The 20,931-nt window shown below is 35.8% G+C and overlaps 1 protein-coding gene across 8 annotated transcripts in view; it reads left to right on the forward strand.

The window, feature by feature from the left end:
• Nucleotides 1–20,931, forward strand: part of Tti1 (Telo2 interacting protein 1) — a 53,689-nt gene that overhangs the window by 7,546 nt on the left and 25,212 nt on the right. For 2 of the 8 annotated variants that reach the window (XM_085945349.1, XM_085945341.1), the window contains exons 2-8: nucleotides 7,944–8,141; nucleotides 8,342–8,490; nucleotides 9,795–9,975; nucleotides 11,192–11,387; nucleotides 15,103–15,458; nucleotides 19,597–19,805; nucleotides 20,725–20,922. In XM_085945349.1, coding sequence (XP_085801475.1) covers nucleotides 7,948–8,141; nucleotides 8,342–8,490; nucleotides 9,795–9,975; nucleotides 11,192–11,387; nucleotides 15,103–15,458; nucleotides 19,597–19,805; nucleotides 20,725–20,922 — 1,483 coding nt within the window. In that variant the 5' untranslated portion in view covers nucleotides 7,944–7,947. Of the gene's footprint in view, nucleotides 1–1,837; nucleotides 2,250–7,943; nucleotides 8,142–8,341; nucleotides 8,491–9,794; nucleotides 9,976–11,191; nucleotides 11,388–15,102; nucleotides 15,459–19,596; nucleotides 19,806–20,724; nucleotides 20,923–20,931 lie in introns of those variants that run through there. The other 6 variants (XM_085945348.1, XM_085945347.1, XM_085945346.1 and 3 more) reach the window with 6 other exon arrangements.

Consider the following 20,931-nt stretch of genomic DNA (forward strand, 5'->3'; position numbering starts at 1 on the left):
CTTTGTCGTCATTTCCAATTATTAATAACACATAACCACTAACTCAGATGAACTCCAAGGTCTCCAAGATACGTTAAAATAATCTGAACGAAATCTGAAACTAAGAATACTCCGACAAGTGAACACGACAAACGCGTCAGTATGAGCACTCTATAGACCATGGTTTCCCAATCTATGTTCAGCGGAACACTAGTGTTCCGCCGAACCTGAATAGGTGTTCTGCGACAATTTGGAAAGGTTTTATACACTTTTGCAATATTTTCTGAAAACTAGTAAGGACGATTCCTGGGTTCGGAATCCATTTTCCGTGACAACTAAACCAGTAGGCTTAAGCGGAAGTGACTATGAAAATCTTATTGATTTAATTAGTGACTCTGATTTGAAGATCAGCCTTTAAATGATTTCTGGGCGAGTTTGACAGAAGAGTACCCCAATTTTTCAAAACAAGCTATTATTGTTTTCATGCCCCCCCACAAGGGGGGGCTGACAGGGCTTTAGCCTGGGGGCACGGGCTTTGGGTGGGCCCGGCATGGCGGGTTGATCAGATAAGTAAGATAAACATACATCACAAATTTGCTTTAATAGTAAAAAAAAGTCGCCTGCGGCGCTATTATACTCCATGACTAATAACATTTGTTAATTTTAAATTATATAATTGAACGATGTAATTTTTAATTATTGCGTATTGATACTCGAAAACTCCATGATAAAAGTAGATGACGTATTAAAAATGGAAAAAAAAAATTAATAATACACTGAATAAGGGCTCTTAATTTGAGCTGTAACTAAAAAAAATTGACATTAGAGATAGGCCTAGCCTAAGAGCCTAATTCTGGATGTGGGGGCCATAATTGTTTCACTTCCGTTTTCTACTACCTATTTATCCGAAGTGGGATTTTCTATGTATGCTGCAACGAAGTCAAAGTGCAGGAACAGGGTCGACGCCACACCAGATAATAGAATGCAACTTACCAATATTGTGCCTGATATCAAAAAGATATGCAATTCAAAGACTCAAAATTATCAAAGTCATTACCTAAATGCTTTATTTATTCATATTTTTATTATGTTATAGTTGTATATTTAAAAATATGTAATTACTAAATGAATAATGTGTTTTAATAACATTTTTATTTTAAATTTTAACTTGTAGGAATCAATCTAAAATAATTACAAGATAAAAAGAACTTTTTATACAACGTTTTTAAATTTTCTGTTGAATCATATTATAAACTTGACTTGACTAGCTTACACGATCAAAAAAAAATGTATTTGATAGAAATAATACTGAAATGTCATTTTGAGACTCATATTGATTTCCATAGTAACGCACGTATATATTAATATTTAGTTGTTAGGACCTAGCAACCAATAATAGTGGATTGGATTACGGATTTCTTCCGAAACGACTTTTCATACAAAACAGAATTAACTGAAAATGAATTTAATTCTACTTAAAAATGGCTAAAAGTATGAAAAAAATGCATTGGCATCGTGTTCTGATATATTCAAAAAGTTTCAAATGTTTAGCGTCGGGAAGTTAGTTAATAATCGATTGCAGGATTTGTACCGGACAAATAAGAATACGACCTAATAAAAACGTTGTAATAAAATAAGCTTAGTGTTCCGTTAAAATTTCCGGGTTTGCGAAGTGTTCCATTGCAGAAAAAGTTTGGGAAACCCTGCTATAGACAATGACAGGTCATCCATAGACAACGGGAGGGGCGAAAAGTAGGACCAGTCGTGTAATGTATCGGCTTCCTTCTTCAGTGGGCAATGCCTGTGCTCATCTGACAGTTTGTTATAATTTTAATTTATTATTATAACGGCAACGGCATTTTAGCGATCAATGATAATATGGACCATGGTTACAGTGACAGTCAAACATAAATAATAATAAATTAGTAATCTCTATTTCAAAATTAATAATAGTATACTGGTTTTTGAATATAACAGTATGTACTCTCTATTAATTGGCAGGTAGAGATAACTCAAACATAATACTATAATGTAATATAAACATTTTATAATTTGTTTCCCGCGACCTCATGTCATGATGTCGGCACACAAGTAATTTCAGGTGTCCATTGAAGGCTTCCGAGATGAAAACCCCCAGTTTTGATGAGCCACGATCCTTGTATTTTAGAGTACCCGCCTATTGATTTTTTATGGCAACAAATGTAATGCTTATTATGGACCTAAGGAACTGAACTTGATTTTAGTTACCTACATCAATAAATTGTAAGTAAGTAGGTATTCGCACAATTCATAATAATAATATAATGTATACTATAATAATAAGACATTAAGTAGGTACTTACATATTATTTTAGTGATACATATTATAATATGTAGATATTGCACATATGGCGGCTCGCTGACTTGGTCAGAATCATATCTTAATCAGATTTAATTAGATAATTGTTTGCAATCAATTCTAAAAGACTGCCACAGGTGCATGCACAAAAATTCTTTGGGGGGGTAAATTTTCATAAAAGTCCATAATATTTTTTATTGATTTTTAAGGCTGCGGGAGGGGACGGGGTTAACGAAATCTGACTTCTTTACTCCGCGTCTAAGTATAGCTTCTCGTCACTTCAACTGTGGAATACCGCAATTTTTCAGATACATTCCCCATACCCAGATATGCACTTTGACTCTAGCGATAAACACCTAGTCCGCGAGTATATCTAAGCCGGCTCTCGCATCTAAACTCGCCTCGTCTGCCGCACAGCCATAAATCAAACCTAGGAATGTCACTTCGATGTTGCATATGATGACCGTGCACATCTACCTAGCGACAGTCGCGCATAACCTCTCGAAACGTATATATTTGGATGCGGCGACCGGCGAGTCGGTATAGGAACGATGACCGATTCGTAGGTGTGCGTATGCGTTCTGGCGTCTTCGACTCGCAGCCCGAGACGCATGCGACTTGTTGCTAACAGCACTAGATGTTTTTTTTAAACTAAAAAGTCACATTCGACCAATGTGCGGACTTCCATTTGGCAATGTGTGTTTTGTGAGTACGATGACATCATATCGACGTATTCGACACGTTGCAGACGAGACGAGTTTTGATGTGCGAGCCAGCGAAGGGTGTTCACTTATGAGTTATTGCGATTGTCACCACTCCCATCCATAGATAAACATGAGCCCCGTGCCGACTTTGTAGTGCTTCTTTATTTTAGTTTTCTTTGAGAGAAGTCATGACTCATGATCTGAATTATGAATATCTGTAGGATTTGTTGACCGGTGTGATTTGAGGAGTGATATGTTCATACATTGGCGGCTTAATCCGGAAAAAACTAGCAGGTCAATTTTGAATATATTATTTTAATTTGCCTTTTCGTTGTATACTGAAAAGACGTATTGCAAATTGACTTTTTATACATTATAGAATAAGTGCTAGAAATTGTTATAGGTAGGTACCTACTTACCCTTAAAAAAATGTCCGTTTTTCATAACGCCAACCCATCGTTAACCGAAATTGCACACAACGCGTTATAATTTTTTGTAAATTAGGTCCACTTTTCTTTCTTTGCTTTTTGAAAAATCATCAATCACACGATTATAAAAATTGTCTATTTTTCCCACATATTTTTTTTCAATACTGAGCATTGCAAGAGCGGTCAGTCTATCCTGGCCCTATTGCGTAGAAAGGTTTTTATTCTTTTGAGAGTGGAAAAACATCTTTCACTTTCAACTGTGTCATTGGTATGACGCAAATAAATTGGAGAACTTTGATCGACTCGGAAAATGTTTCGTTGAAATTATTGCTGAGTAAAAAATGTAGAAGAGAAACTGCACTATTAGCGCCATGCAAATCATCTCGTTGATAAAACACCAATAATTCATTTTTTAACTTGATTATGTTTATTTCTTCTAACAGTTTTACCAAATTTACTTGACGTGTGGGAAAATTATTTTTAAAATCAGTGTAATTTTCTTTATTGAACAAATCGGATATAATGAGATGATCGTTGGATGCGAATCGTGCTTCCATTTCCATTATAATTGTATCACAGACTTCAATTGCTACTGCGTGCGTACTAACTGCTTCACAAAAATGTTATAAATCACTAAAAACCAAACGTTGTGTGTATATGCAATAACTGCACCAAAAACTTCTTACATATGATTAAAATAACCAAAGGCATTCGTCAAAACCTGTCAACGAATCCGAACCGCATACACAGTTGCGTCTTGAGACCAATTATCTAGTCAGTGTTATCATTCTGTTTCATTTAATTAGGTGAAAAAATCTTTTGTCTCACACTCGGGCATTGCCGAAATTACAGTAATTCACGCACCGTTACAAGCTTCGATCTCGTATTTTGTGTTATATCGATCTCTGTCTTATGTATGAGAAACGAGAGAGAAAATTTTATAAAAATATTCAATTTGGGTCAATTTTCAGACTGCCGGCGAACACAATATTTTTGTTCGGGGAATTATCGCCCAAACAAAAAAAAGCCCAATAGACTGGGTCGACACAATATCGCGCGCCCTATAATTTCAAATCCACCGATTATTATTAATATTATTATATATGACATTGCACAATATTATTAATATTATTATGTCGATTGTAAGGTATTTATTTTGGCAGGTCAATGACCGAATGACCTAAGCAGGGGCCGCCAGTGTGTTCATATCATGAATGTGGAATTTGAATCGATATTGTAAACTGTAAAGCATCCTGAAATTGTGTTGGAAGTAAAGATATTGAAGAATCTATAGAGATATAGGAAAATGATATTGAATGACAAAACAAGACAGCTGGTCTTATAGCGCCTGTGCACGTGCATGGAATTACTTGCACCTATGGTGTGTATTTTAAACAATCGCGATAATAACTGCTTACACGTAAAAGTGCTGACTGTCTCTCCGATCTCATTCTTCAAAAGGGAGCGAGACGCGATGTTGTCATTTTATGGTACTATTTGACGGTCGTAAAAATCGGTTAACCTCAAAATGAGTCTGCGCGGTGTAGTTTGTTTTTTCCCCGGCAGGTTCGCAACTATCGTTATACTGCGCAGGCGCACATCTCAAACAAATCCCAACTGTCGCATGAAAATTCAGAAGTGTCTGAACTTTTTTGATTCATTCATGCAATCTCACAACTTGCAGGATAATACATGTTTGCACGTGCATTTTCTTGATATGGCCGCGATATATGTACTATCAGCAGTAAATCCATGCATGTGTAAACGGGGTATAATGATAAGCTACAAGTTAATCTCGCAATTTTTCCAAACAGGGCCCCGCCCCACACAGACATAAAAAAGTCTGTTTTGAACTGAATTTTTTTTTCGGTTCGGTACATGTTCAAACATGATCTTACTCCCTACTTCAGTTATTGTTTGTCAATTTATGGCTACGGCCGTATGTTGTAGCTTAACCACTGGGAAATGCCAATAGAAATGGCGTATTTCAAAAAAATACTACCTTATACTTAGGTCAATAATTATTATAAAACAATCATTATTCGTTGGATGTTTATCACATTTGAATGGTCAAACACATAGCTTATAATCAGTGTCTTTAGAATTACCTTCAAATATGTCAATCGTGCCCATGTTTTGAATAATAAAATGCTTAATTATTGTCAAATTTTGGATCACAGAGATTATAAAATATAATTTTTTATCGTAAATATATCACTATATAATGTTAACATTAATTTTACTAATGGTTTTATAAATGCATTTAAAAATTAATAAACCTACAAAATCTTAACACCTCTGCACATGGACGTACTGAAATATGACTATATTCTAAAACATTAGATCGAGAGGTTTAAAAGAATACTATTTTATGTAATAAAAATACTTTATGCAGTCATCAAAATGTTTAAAATAAATATAAAGGATAATAAGGCTTCAAAATTATATAAACAGATTGTCTACAATGCTTAAGGAATATCCAGGATTATGCTCTGAAAATATCATAAAAGCTCCATTTCAACCTACGTGGGGCATGTGGGCCCTTAAACAGAAAATGTCCATTTATCAAAATTGCTTGCGTGTGGATTTGGCGGGTATTGGAAATAGACGCCTCATACATAATATTGCTAAATAATTTCGTATTTCGGCACCTTGAAGTTTTATACCTATCTATGGTGTTAAATATTTATGGCCTAAAGATGCCGAAAGTCAAAAAATGTCATTTTGACATTTCATATTGATTTCCATAACAACATGCGTGTATAACAATTTAGTTGGTAGGTTTAGAACCCCCTTAGGGCCCTAAGCCTCAATTACATTGAGCGAATTTAGAAGCTGCTAGCCGGTTAGTTTAAAAGCGGGCGAGTCAGCTAGTGCGATAGTGATGACGCCACACAAAACTTTCCACTCGCTCAGTAGCCAACAAGCTAGCGAATTGAAACCATATGTTGTTTCTTTGCTCGTACTCGCAGCTAGTTCACTAGCAACTATAATGACACACGGCTAGCTTATTAGCTAACAAGCCTACACGCCAGCGAGTAAAGTGGCCTGGCTTTCAACTTTTCTCGTAGATTGCTTACAATCTGCTAGTTAGCTAGTTAGGTTAGGCTAGCAGCTTGTAAACTTGCTCAATGCTTTTGTTATAGAAATATTTATCTAAAAAGCTCGAGTTATCTTTTTATTCAAAATCTTCAGTTGCAAGAATTTGCATACAGTCGGTAGAGTAAACTCCCTTCTTCCTTTACTCGGCTAGCCGAATAGGTGTTTGACTGTATGCCATATTATGTTTAGGTATATGCTTATATGGAAATCACTTCCCAGGCTTTCACCGTTTACTTATGCGCAGTACAGTAGGTAGGTACCTAATGTATCTAGTATCTATAAACATTATTGCCTATCTTCCAAGGAAATATTACAAAATAAATGTATTCTAATGGATTTAAGTTTTGTACTATTCCATTTGAGTCGTGTTTTGCAACCCAGGTTTCACCTTTCGGCATCTTCAGGCACTATGTACATTCACCAAAAGGCAAATACACACTGACAACGAATACAATTAACTCTAACCTATATAACAAATCAATACAATAAAGTAGGTAAAAACTTTATCACCTACATAATATGTATTAAGTCAAGGATCACAAAAAAAATATATGAATATAACAAAAAAACTTTGAATAGTAGAAGTGTTTGTAAAAAACCCCCTACCTTATCAATAATAATAAACTCATAAGCATATATAAATCATCAAACCTAATAATAGATCATTAGTAATTATAAACAATAAAAATACTACACTCAAGAGGTGTAAAATTGTCTATTCTGGGAACAATGGTAATTAATGGAGTTATCTATGTAATGAGATATATCTATGATGTCAGTCTTTAAAAGTTCTTAGTTAAACAATTAATATTCAATATTATTCTTACATACCTATTTTTTTTTTTTAATAATATTATTTTTTAAATATAACAAATCCACAAATAACCCCACCCCACCTAATATATTGCTGAAATAATGTTTAACGTCAGAGATGTTAGAAAAGGCGGTGTTAACTCATCGACGGCTCGTGAAGGAAGACGGAATATGACTTCGGTAACGTATAATAAATTAGATAATCATCAGCGAGAGTGTGCAGCCCGGATCACCTTCTGGATTCTTTCCACAACTCTCTCACATGTCCCTATCCATAGCGGCCGCTTTCCGGGTTGGTACCTGAGCAGACGGCAGTCATCGGTTGCTCCATCTAGCCATAGAATTTTTGACCTGCCTCTTCTGTTTTCTACCTGTGACGAGTATTGTCATTGTTTTGTTTTGATGGATTCCATATTACATATATCAATTCTGGTATGCCCAATATTATAGGTGTCATTACATTATAATTATTGTATTATGCAATTAATTATAGATAGCCTCCGCATCCCTTTTCTTCGCCTGATTCTTCCTTTGCGATTGAATTTCTCTCTAATATATTGTTGTCAATTAAAATTCTAGCAAAATGAATTCGTCGGACGTGAGATGCGCTTTTCTAAAGCTGAAGCCGCTGTGTGACACATTTGTCAAGTATCCGCAGAGAAGCGTGCTGGCCGCCATTCTAACCGAGTGCCAGTACCTTCCCGATGCTGTACTTCAGGAGATTCAGACTTACGTTTTGTATCCGTTCGTTGTGCATTTAAAGAGAACTTCCCCCAGGTAAACTATCACTCCGTTATTCAATGCAATTATTCAGTTAATATGATATTTTTTATCTTTTCATATTTTGAGTAGAAACGATTGCCTCAAATCACGATTCCTACTTTCCAGCTGTTTTCATACTGTTCAAATATGTCTCGACATCCGAGTTTCATCATCCTCGCTTTTAAAGACCTCTATGTGAACTTTGTCATTTCCAGCCCGGAGAACAATGAAGATCTACGGCTGGGCGTAGTGCGCGGCATGAGACGAGTTTTCAGCAGGACGCACGTGGCCAGCGTCGAACACTTTCTCAAATATTATTCCGTGTTGATCTATCAAATTTTTGATAAAAATTCACATGAAAAAGGTAATTTTCTCAACTAAAGTTGTCACTTGTGAACTTTTACGGCATACATTTGTCGCAAACGCCTGTTTCATTTCGGCACACGGCACACGGCCCGCGGTTAAAAGATAATTCGTTTATAAAATCATTGTAAGTCAGTCTGACTCTACTGTACCAAAGTGAAACCGTCGACCAGCTTTCAAAAATAGCGTTTCCCATTTGGTGGATCGGGACGCAGAGACAATACTATTCCGAGTCACTTATTTGTGCTGCTCATGCATATGTGCAAATGCAATGTTGTAATCGCTCGATTCATTTGGGTTTATCCGAAAGGTAGAACAACGACTCCTGCATGCATATGATGAAACGAGATAAAATTAGGTTTGATGGTCTTTATTGTGTCATGATGTTACTACTACTACTTTACATGTTCGATCCCTAGAGGATCATAATATGGGCCTCCGCAGAGCGGAGGTTGTATTAACAGATTTTGTTTTCACGAGAAATGGATGTAAGCCACTTGCTCAACCTATTAGGTCCATTCTCCGACTCACACACAAATTGAAAAATAATATGTGTATTTGCCAGACCCAGGATTCGAACCTGGGACTAACGACATTATAGGCCGACTCTTAAGCCGCTCGGCCATCGTGGGATATCCCTCAATACGGATCGACGGTTGAAGATAAACAAAATTAAAAAGATAATAACGGTTCGAGTATAAAGAAAGTAAAACCGACTGCAAGTACATTACAGTCATCATAAATGTAGATAATAAATGTTCAAGCTCAAAACTGCGAAGTATTCTTATGTGCATTTACAGTTTGGTTTCGGCAGCGGTAATAATGATAATCAGTTATTCTTATGGCTTATTTGCATCTGAAGATTATGAAATATTTATTGTTGTCTGTTCTCTGTGCTCCTCTCTTCCACGGGCACCACACTCGGTTCAAAGTATTTTTTAAACTCAGAGCACACTTAAAAGTGTGGAAACCTCAGTCTTGGGTAACTGGCCCTGAGTCTTAAAAAATGACACACTTGCTGCACACCAAACATATGGTCTCATAATATGTACACCCGAACAAACCGGGTGTGGTGTCGGGCGGATGCGGTTTGGTGGGTTTATTAACTTCAATGTCTGTCTGTCTGTCTGCTTATAGACTACATTGTAAGTACCAATTTAGTAGAGTTTCATTGAGAGTTGTTCCGAAAGGTTCTTAAGTTACGTGATCAGATAGCGGTGGAGTGGTGAGGTGATGTGCGGGTTGATGGCATAGGACACAGAAGAAACAATATAAAATCTATCCGGTGGTGATTTTGTTTTACAGTGGCGCCCGACCTGGACGAAGACTTGGCCCTGAGCGTGGTGCAAGCCGTGACGGACATGACGCTGCGTCTGGCGCGAGACACTCTGGACCGGCTGTATGTGAGACGCAACGCGCCGCAGCTCGGCCAAGGAATATATTTGTGCGTCCAGATAGCCAAAACTCAACGATACAAAGCTCTCAGGTACTCGTATCCGTTCTTCAAAAATAAACATTATCTGCTAATTTTAATAAATGACACTAATACAGGTAAGATTCTGAGCAATATGTTTCAGACACGGACGCAATATCTGGCTCTTCAGCCAGACTTTCGCCTACAGTAGCAATGTTTACACGGGTTGGGCGAACATGTACAGGTGTCTGTCGATTCAAAACACTACCGGTCTCTTCAAATTTTTTAATCAGCTCGCGACTGGGTCCTTCGGTTGGGCGATGATTTCTACCGAATTCTGACCTTAATTTTTTCTGTATTATCGTCAAAGATTTGCCATTTTCGTAGTACGATTGAACGATTTTTATGCATTGTGTGGTGGAGAAACGATCCATTGTGCTAAATGGTAGACTTTCAACTGACATGTTAAAAAACATACGCGAAATATTTGACAGGACTCTGAAATTCATACCACAAGTTGGTTAACCCTTATAATACGAAATAGTATGTTTGTTCTTTGATTTTGATTTGGCAAGCGATTGTGCGCTTTATTTATTCTTATCCAATAGTTATAATCCACTAAAAACTAAAAAGTAGATCCCATCGGTGTTCCAAATTCAAAAATAGAAGTGTGTTCAGGTTGTATTTGATTCATGTGATTATTATTGCCATACATCAGAATACAGAGGTCACCTACTTGATTGTGTGTTTTAATACTCCTAACCTAATAATGAAATGATCATGCCCAATTCGCATTATACATTATTTATGCAAATCGAAGGCTGTCTCTGAAAATATGTCACAGTGCAAGGACCACTCGAGCTGTTTTCTTTTAGTGGATTGTAAGAGGGCTGACAGTAAGTAGGTAACCAAAAAGATATTTTAAAAGGCGAGCTGTCATTTTATTTACAAATGGCATGGAGAATATTAACTTTGCGGTTTCCAATTTAAGCATAGTAAAAAAGACTCCGGACTCGCTATCGACGGTTGCAATATGAATACATAGTTCGATAGGCTCCTTCTTTATCAGTCTGAACTCGGAGGACCTTGTCCATTACGCTATGCATAAACAAAACTTGTTCACGTCGCACTTTGACACAGCCATCGATGTCGCGTCGGTCGACCCTCATGCGCCGTGTTGAAGTCATCACGCCGGCAGCGCCTGGGAAATATGTACTTAACCCATAATACGGGTCATAAATATGGACGGCCTCCGTTTCGTCACCTTGACAATTTATTATTTTTTCAGAATCGCAGCATTGCAGTGCATCCTGGCACTGAGCGCGGTGCACGAGGATCAGATGGAAGGGCTGCACGGCGGAGAGCTGAATGCGGAGCTGTGCGGGCGCGTGGCTGACGTCCTCATGTTCTTCCTGCCCGGGCTGATGGGAGCCCTGCAGGAGATCGCCGTAGGGGATGAAAAGCAGGGACGCTTTTTGACTCGCGTTAGTTCATCTGGTTTGCTTGAATTGATGAAGGAGAATTGGTGCATTAACATTTTTGAATTATTTAGTTAAAACCACACTAGGTACATGACACAAGAAAGTGATCAAATTGGACCTTCTTTATATTTATATTTATAGTGTGACAACACCACCTGTCAAAATAGTTTGACTTTAGCAAAGGTTTCAATACAGACAATCACTAACTACTGTACAAAAAACTCAGCTACTTGAATTTTCATGGCCCCTTCTTCTTTAATTAACCATTTACCGAGTGACATAATCAACAGCCTTTCGTACCCTCTTCCGTCTTGTGTACCTGCCATAGATAAATGTAATTGAAATTAAAATTGCAAAAATTGTTTAACATTATTTAAATTCACGGTTAAAGACCTGCGGTTAAAGTTAATCTAGCTAAGATATATGGTCAAAGGTGGACAAAATTGAATAAAGTTAATCTAGCTAAGATATATGGTCAAAGGTGGACAAAATTGAAAATAAAGTTACATTTAATGCTTATTTAAAAAATATAATAATTATCAAAGTAAAGGAAGAACGTTCCCCATGTTCTACGATAATTAATTTTATTAGATTACCTATATATGCATATAATTTTGTTACTTACGTGTTCTACTGAACTCACCTTTAATTAGTTTTGGACGCCTTTCTTCTCTTCTCTTCTTTCACCCTGTCACGCCCCAGCATTGGGGCATAGGGTATGCACAAGTTTGCCCCACTTCTCTCGGTCCATCGCCAACTCTCGCGCCTCCCGCCATGCCGGACCTGCATCACGTAGATCACTTTTGTTGCACCGCTGCAGGATGAGGGAGGACCGGCCGCGGCGTCGGAACCCTTGAAGCTGTGCCACAAGGGTACGAAGTTGGGCGCCTTTAGTAAATGTGAAGTGTATGTGAGTGTTACATAAATAAAGATAAAACAATAATAAAGTAATTGAAAGACAGATTTAAATAAGAATAGGTAGGTAATTTATTAATTAGTTCTTTCAAAATAAAATTATAACTTTAAAGTCACAATTAAGAAAACATTGAAATAGAAACAAGTTTACATAAATAATCTTCATAAATGTAGAATGATAAGATTAAGCTTGAGATAAAAAAAAATGAATGCTTAGAAGGTTTGATAATGGTGTGGTTTGACATGGAAATGTCTCTATATCCAAGACTAAAGGATACAAAAAACATTGTTTAAACACTTATCTGGAAGCAACTCCTCGTTTAGTGAACACTGATTTATAACATTGTTTTGGACGGTTTCTGTCCGAAAGGAAATCGGTCTCCAGATATTTCTCACAGCAGACGATGGAAGATGTCGATGTCCAGCGGTGAAGAAGTAGATAGCGGAGAAATTAAAAAAGCAAAGTAAAAAAAATAAAAGTAACTTGAAAAAAGATGTCGATTGAAGCAATGCTAGATGTAAACTGACATGCATGGGAAATACACAGCGTCATTTGCTATTGTCTTTTCAGTCTTCCAATCTGAGATTAGGTGGGAATCTTTATCGACCTACCGATTACTTTTTAATAATTATCCTCCCGCAGGAATTCTTCTGATCGGTGCCCTGCGTTGCTATGCGCATCTTTCTTCAGATAGTAACATGTTTAAATTACCTCAGCGAATCTGCATCAGGGATTGCCAACAAGATAATGATGATATACTTGATTGCCGGAAAGTGTAATCATGTGCAAATTTGTCACATGACATACCGTCGACTTAGGATTGGTTTGTCGAAAGCGACAATATGTGAAATTTTCAGGAGACGAAAAACAAAGTTCATTACCTTATACATATTTCAATCCTTGAAGATTTTTCATCTCTTATATTATTATCCTAAAACATTTTTGAAAACGCACCAATTTCTTGTTTTAACAACACATTGTTGATATTTTAACATATTCACTACTATTTTAGCAAATTTCAGGAGATCTTAATTTGAATCAAGCATAATTTTAAAGAAATTCACATTTTTTGTGGAAAAATCACTATTAAAATTGCATTTCAAATAAATTTCGGTGGTTTTACCTACATTTACCTACATTCGCACTGTTACAATTTCACTATTACGTCGCTTATTACGTTCAATGTACATTGTCTCTTCACAACATTCGTTTGTGATTATTTAAATCTAATATAGCCACATTGGTGTTGATTAAAACTCTATATAAAAATGCATTATTTAATCAAATCCTTCACCTTAAAATGATACCTCACTGAGTGTATCATTTGACAGACTATCTGGTTCGTTTGTTTTTCAAGCGAAATATTTTCACTTTCAAAATATATCGAATGCAGTCATATTCATAGACAATTGACGTAAACATTTTAGGTAGGTAAATTGAATTCATGTGATGTTTTATATAGGTAATTAATACACAACGGTTATATTATTTTATTAATAGTAATTACCAAACATGTTTCTTACTGTAAGGAAAATGCATGCTTATGCTTATAGGCAAATCAAATGAAATAGTCAATTATGACCATTTTCTGCCAAAATCACTATGAGTGACTACCTACATAATATTATATTATATTTTTTATAATACATTTTAAAGACTTTCCTCAACAACATCAACATCAACATCAACACCATTCTATTCATTCATGTGTCCATGTAGGAGAATATGTGTCACTACTATCCCAACCTCATTTTAATCCTCTTGGTCATATTATATGAATTGCTATATTTATCAAAATTGGTGATATTATGTACCTACCCATTTATATCGTCATTATCATCATCCACCTGTATCAATCCACTGCTAGACAAAGTCCATTCCTCTCAGATATATGCATTGTTTCATCTATCAATATGAATGTCCTGCACAGGGAAACGTTATATTATTTAAGACTAAAATTTTAATTCAAAATTTGATCTTTGTAATATTATTCTATGGCTAAGTATTTATTTTTTTATAGACCACTAAATAAAATAATTTCAAATTAATTTTTTATACTGCTAACCTTCTTCTAACGTCCACGGTGGCCGCACGGCTTAAGCGTTGGACTATAACGCCGTGGGTCCCAGGTTCGAATCCTGGGTCTGGCAAGTACGCATTGTTTTTCAATTGGTGGGTGTCAGGGTGTGGACCTAATAGGTTGAGCAAGTGGCTGACATAAATTTTCTCGTAATAAAACAAAATCTGTCAATACAAACCTCTACTCTGTGGAGGCCCATATGATCCTATTAGGATCGGACATGGTCGAAAGAAAGGAAGAACCTTCTTCTATTATCTAAAGGGGACCTGCGGGAGATTAATATTCACGTTATATTGGTTCGCAATTTTTGATAATCGCATAATATATTAATTTATATTTGAATGATTGGGATGTATAATTTATCATTTAAATACATGTGATTTACCGAAAAATTTATATACCTACACATATATGTTTATCAAAATGTGGTAGGTAGCAATTGGCAATTGCCAGCTCTTCTACTAGGCCTAGCAGCCTGAGGTGGTGTCAGACGACATCCTGAAGGCCAAAAACCAGAATAGACTACGCATATGACCCCAAATTTATATTGGCAGTGATGACATGCAAATCGTAAAGTGACAAATCAGCAAAATATCAAACTGTCTGACGTCAGTGAAAATCCACCCCGAAGGGACAACTACGGCGCCGTCAATGCATATATTTTTTATTAGATTTCCTTCATAATTTTTGGTTCTTCATGGTACTGCAATCTTTACTTTCAGTTGGCCATCCGAGGCATCGGGATCATACTGTGCACGGTGATGATGGACCGAAGCCCCGGCGAGGACCGCCTTTTCGCGGATGACGATTTCAAAAGAATGACTGCTGCCCGTGGGCCCTCATCCGGGAACATGTCTCGCGCTGCCGACCCCTTCGGGAAGAAGCTGCGTTCCCGAGGCGGTGAGGGCATGCTGGAGCACCTGGAAACGGCCGAGAGAAACGAAGAGTGGTTGCGTGCCGCCGGAGATAAGCTGGCGATACTGGTGGCCGGGCTGGAGCCCCTACGGTCGCACTCTCAGCCTTGCGTGCGCACCGAGACGGCTCTCATGTGCTTCGCCATCGTTCGCTACTGTCCGCGGTGAGTGATCATTCTTGTCACCACTTATATCTCACAACGTCTTCGATGCCGTAGAATATTGCCATTTATTGTAAATAATTAGTAGGTAGAGTTGCTTCTTCACAACTTTGCACTCACGGCTCTAGGATGAAAATGATGTAATATATCGTCGCTGCATATTCAATATATCGTATGTGACATTTGGCACATTCTGAGATAATCGAAAAAAACTGTTTTAAAAAATAACCAAAAATATTTTGTTCACAAAAATATCACTATTTCATCGTAAAAAAAACAATTTACAGATTTTTCTGCACATTTGTATGACTTATTCTGTGCATAGTTTGTGCACATAAGATATATTCTTCTAGCTAGACTGATGCAATATTTTGGGATCTTCATTAAAATAAGTTAACACTGATACTTACTACAAGAGTTTATTTTACAATAAATATCTAATATTGTCTTTGTTACAATTTTAATAATATCATATACCATATTAAGAAAATTATAAGTACCTACCAAAAAAATATTTTCTGTCCTACATTGATCAAATTATGGATGTCTACATAGTGAAGGTAATATTAACATACTTTATTTAGGATAATGGTTATAACCTAATATTGTGTCTTCGCATTGGACCAAACACATTGAAAAAAAAAACATGCATATATTGCCAACCACGGCATTGAACCCACAACCCACTGCTCAGAAACGGGTCTTTACCAACCAAGCTACCACGCGTAAGGCTTTATACACCAAAATAAAATTCATTAATAACATTTAGGTAATAAATTAAATGAAATCATTTTTTTGCAAAGTCATTCAATAAACTAAACTTTTTCTATGAATATTGTTCAATACTTTAATAATTATTCTTGCACAGAAACATATTTCATAGTATTTCAATGCAATGTAATTTAGGTACACCTAACTTTACTAGTGCGTGGTATGAAATGTGTATACTATGTTATGTTGATGTTTTACTAACTATCTAAATATAGAATTTTAAAAAAACATCAAAATCATTCACTATTTGAACAAAGATACTCAAATAATGCTAAATAAGAGATCTCTATTTAATACGACATTCTCCGCGCAATTGATGTATAACCCAAAAGACATGCTTGACAATTATCGCAACATTATAGACCATGGATTTCCAAACATATTTGGTCCACTGCCCCTTTTTCAGATAAAATCTCTACGCGCCCATGGAAATCTATAAGCAAAAAAACAGAAAGATGCTGCGGCAAATTTATGTTCTTTTGGGTACATATCTATATTTTTACCTACGGAACATACATAGTAAAGGAAGGTGGTGTTATAAAATCAGATGATGCCTATATTGAAAAATTATTTAATAAAATCAACCATAGTACAAACATTCACATTAAAAATGGAAAATTAAGAAAACTAAACATAAAAAAGGGCAAATAACAATAAAAATAATCCTAATGAGAAGGAAGAACCTGGTGTGCTGCCACCAATTTATTAATGATCGGTTCTATTTTTGTGACCACGCTGAACCCACGTTCCACTAAATATGACGAAGGAAATGTAATTGAATACTTTTGTACTATAACCCATAATCCAGGATAAAGTATAGGTATCTGTCTTATATCAGTATAATTTAGAAAATAAAACGCATCAATGTTATAATGCTGTGTGTTCATTTGGGAAATATAGAAATCACTATGATTTAACTGTAATTTACACAACACATGAAACAAGTACGAATAGTTTTTAGAAATTTTCTTCTACTTTGTTTTTGTCTCCACCGCCCCCTTATTTATATTCATCACCCCCAAATTGCATCCGAGGCTACTGCCGGCCCCCTGAATTGCTCTAGCGTCTCCCAAGTGGCCCACTTTTGGAAACACTGTTATAGACAAATTAATGGATACTTTGGAGTTTATAAAACTTCAATACTTACATCAAGTTCTTAAAAGATGATTGCAGAAGACATTATATCAATAAATATTGTGGAATGTGAGTGTTTTTAATTAAAAACCATGACTTTAATGTTAACGTAAATGTACTGTAAAGATCTGTCAAAATTATCCACAGTGAAGAATATATTGGATGTGCCTTGCGCTACGGATTTTAAGCGATCGTATGTGCAAGTTTTCTTACATACAACTAATTCAGATGCATTTTTAGAATAGCTGCACATACGTTTTTTTTAATATCGTATTCATGCTCTCAGATTTTTTTAAAAATGTAAGTATACGTTCAGACCGTGGAGAAAAAAAATCCGCTTCGAGTGGTATCATTAACTCATTTTGACCAAAAACTGCACATAGGTCATATTGAATATGCACCAATGATATTCTAAAAATATTTTTTTACATCTATTAGATATCTATTTATTATCTTATTTCTAACGCCCACAATAGCCGAGCGGATTAAGCGTCGGTCTATAATGTCATGGGTCCCAGGTTCGAATCCTGGGTCTTGTAAAAAAATACACATTGCTTTTCAATTTGTGTTTGAGTCAGAGTATGGACCTGAGCAAGTGGCTAACATCCATTTCTCGTAAAAACAAAATCTGTTAAAACAACCTCCACTCTGTGGAGGCCTATATGATCCTGTAAGGATCGAACATGGTGCGAACAATTTCATGCGAGGTAATTAGGCAAAGAGGCGAATCAGTGTAGTAAAAAGTGCAAAAAAAGTGCAATGTTATGAAACGTATACTCTACTAACGCAGCCCTAAAAGTGAGTTGTGTTAATTTGCCTTATTTGTTATTCGTCCGATAGGTCCAAAAAAATCCATCCTCTGTTCGTTCTTTTTTCAAAAACCGAAGATTGAATTTGAGAAATTTCCATTCGGATACTGTCATTTTTGATTGTTTCTCAGTTTTCAGTTTAGAAATGTATAAAATGTCCAAAATAAATCCAGGAAATATAAAAACATCCATCTTAATATATTTCAATACATAATGGAGGTCTAGCACAATAAATTGTTACATATATGTCAAATGTAAATAATAATTATGTTTCTATTGTTATGGCGGTTCAAGATCAGCTGTGACCGGTCTGCCATTTTTTTTTAGATTCCACGAAGATATGGTCTGTGGAATTACTGCTTTTAATTTAGTATTTTATATTGAATTACATATAAATAGCTGACAATTAAATTATTATTAATGTTTTATACGTGTTTTAAAAATCCGTGCATCTTATCAAATATATCTGATACTTAAAAATCAATTTTTAATAACATAATTGTCAACAAAAAAGAATTACGCACATTTAATGTTGATTTTTTTTCTGACAATGCAATACGAGAAAAGAGGACAATAAAAAAAATTCCATCATGTCAGCAAGTATAAGCGACATGTTAATTAATATAGTTTTCATTTTAAAATGTGGTTCAATAATAATTTTCGCAGTCGCTTCTTTGAAAACGCAAAAAATCTTGTACACACTTGCCCCCTTAAGTGCTAATAAACTCTTCAAACCTAGATAACCATTGAAAATTCCAATTTTTACCATTGGCTGATATTTTTAGAAACAATGAAACAAATTCAAATTTATATTTTTAAAAATATCCTAATATTTAGGTGTACCTGAAAATATTTAAAGGCCATTAATTAACAACTGGTGATAATTATAACAAACCTACCGGTTTATATCATTATCATCATCAGTCTGGATCAATCCTCGCCGCTGATTCCATTCATCTCGGTACTATGCACAGTGTTAGAGTGCTATGTTGGACAATCAATGTTTGCCGGGTCCCCTAGTTATTATTGTTTTGCCCGATCCGTGCAGTTTTAACTTTGAATGGTAAAATATGAGAGATCGATTGTAAAATGGCTTCTCAATGTGGAATCGAATTATCATTATTACATTGGGAGTTCACAGATTCAAAGTAACATGTGCAAATATTGCCATGATTGTTAGAGAATAATTTAGATGAACAATCTCAAAAATGTCAAATGCATAGGTACCTATGTCATTTGTATCGAAAAGTAAAAAAAAACGGCGGCTGTAAGCAATTCGCACATATTTCAATTTCAAGCTATATCATCATTAATAAAATGAAGGTTTCCTCTATTGTACTCTGTACGGTAATAGGCTAACTCTAACTCTTTGCTAATGTAACTGTAATTAATATTTTATTTTAGTTTTCTTCTCTTTTCTTTGGTAGAAATATGCGCCCTTCGCTGAAACGCGTCTTGGACACGTTGATAATTCTATCGGAAGATGACAACACGAAGACTGTGGAGGCGTGCCAGAAGGCGCTCGATCGTTTCGGACGGCATGCGACGGCGAGTGATGCCCAACTTTTCGCTGACACCGTCGAGGACGGCTTCTCTGAGCTTCTCAAAGACCCGCCCAGTTTCCTCTGCCATTTTGGTGAGCGCCCAAATTAAATATGCATAATATTTTATTGAACATACATCATTTGGAATCGCCTCAGAAATACACCTAGAAAAAATCTTATAATAATCTTATAAAAAAAAAATGCCACCGAATTGAACTCGAACCTGCATACATCGCACTCCGGCCGACGTGCTTTACCGATTGAGCCACTGGCGCCGTACCTAATTACAATGAAATAACTTAAATAATCAGGAAGCGGTTTACAAATTTCACTAATATTAGCGATTGGTTTTTATGGTTTGAATCAAGGTACACTTTTTTATTAGGTCCGAAGTAATACCTATACTTATGTAGTCAATTGAAGTAAATCAAGTTTCTACTTTGTGCACTGCCTGAAAATTTCCAACTATTATATTAATCGATAATGTTAAACCTACACATCAAAGTGTTAAAGGTTTCCTTTAACATTAACGGTGTTATTATTTACTTCAGTAAATATTACGAGTCAATTGCACACTCCAATGGAAAGGTTACCGAGTATAATTATATAATGTTATTTTACACGAAAATCAAGGGAATGAACATTTTGATAAAAGAATAATTTTAAAAGTGTTAACCACGGATATCTCATGTACCAAAATATGACTTTATTCTCAATTTTAAAAGACAAAGCTTACAATAATACTCTTTTATGGTATGTACCTACCTGTTAATATAATATTTATGTGAACACTAATCATGAAATTTAATGTTGATGTCAAGAATAAGAAAAGATGTACCTACAATAAAATTCTTCCTACAAAGTCTTCAGGCTATTCAGACATAGCTCTGAAAGATACCACAGATTCATCATTTTTGACTATTATACTGCACACATAGATTTAAATTTAAATATGTGTGTCTTTTTATTATATTCATATATAAATAATTTTTTATATTATATATTTTGCAGACGTACGGAAGCAGACTTCGAAATTGAATTTACTGAAGGGCTATCTACGGTTGCTCTGTTCAAAGGAAAGTGTCCCCCAGAGACTGACACGTATCTTGAGCTCGTCAGCCATGCTCAACCGATTTGCCCTCCTTCTGTTGAACGTCTTCAAAATGGAATGCTCTCGCATCAAGCTGACAGAGGATTTGGCTATCAGAGGTGACTTCA

The sequence above is a fragment of the Rhyacophila brunnea genome, unplaced genomic scaffold, assembly GCF_057557595.1.
Source record: "Rhyacophila brunnea isolate RB1 unplaced genomic scaffold, BYU_Rbru_1.0 scaffold_18, whole genome shotgun sequence".
Classification (NCBI taxonomy): Eukaryota; Metazoa; Arthropoda; class Insecta; order Trichoptera; family Rhyacophilidae; genus Rhyacophila; species Rhyacophila brunnea.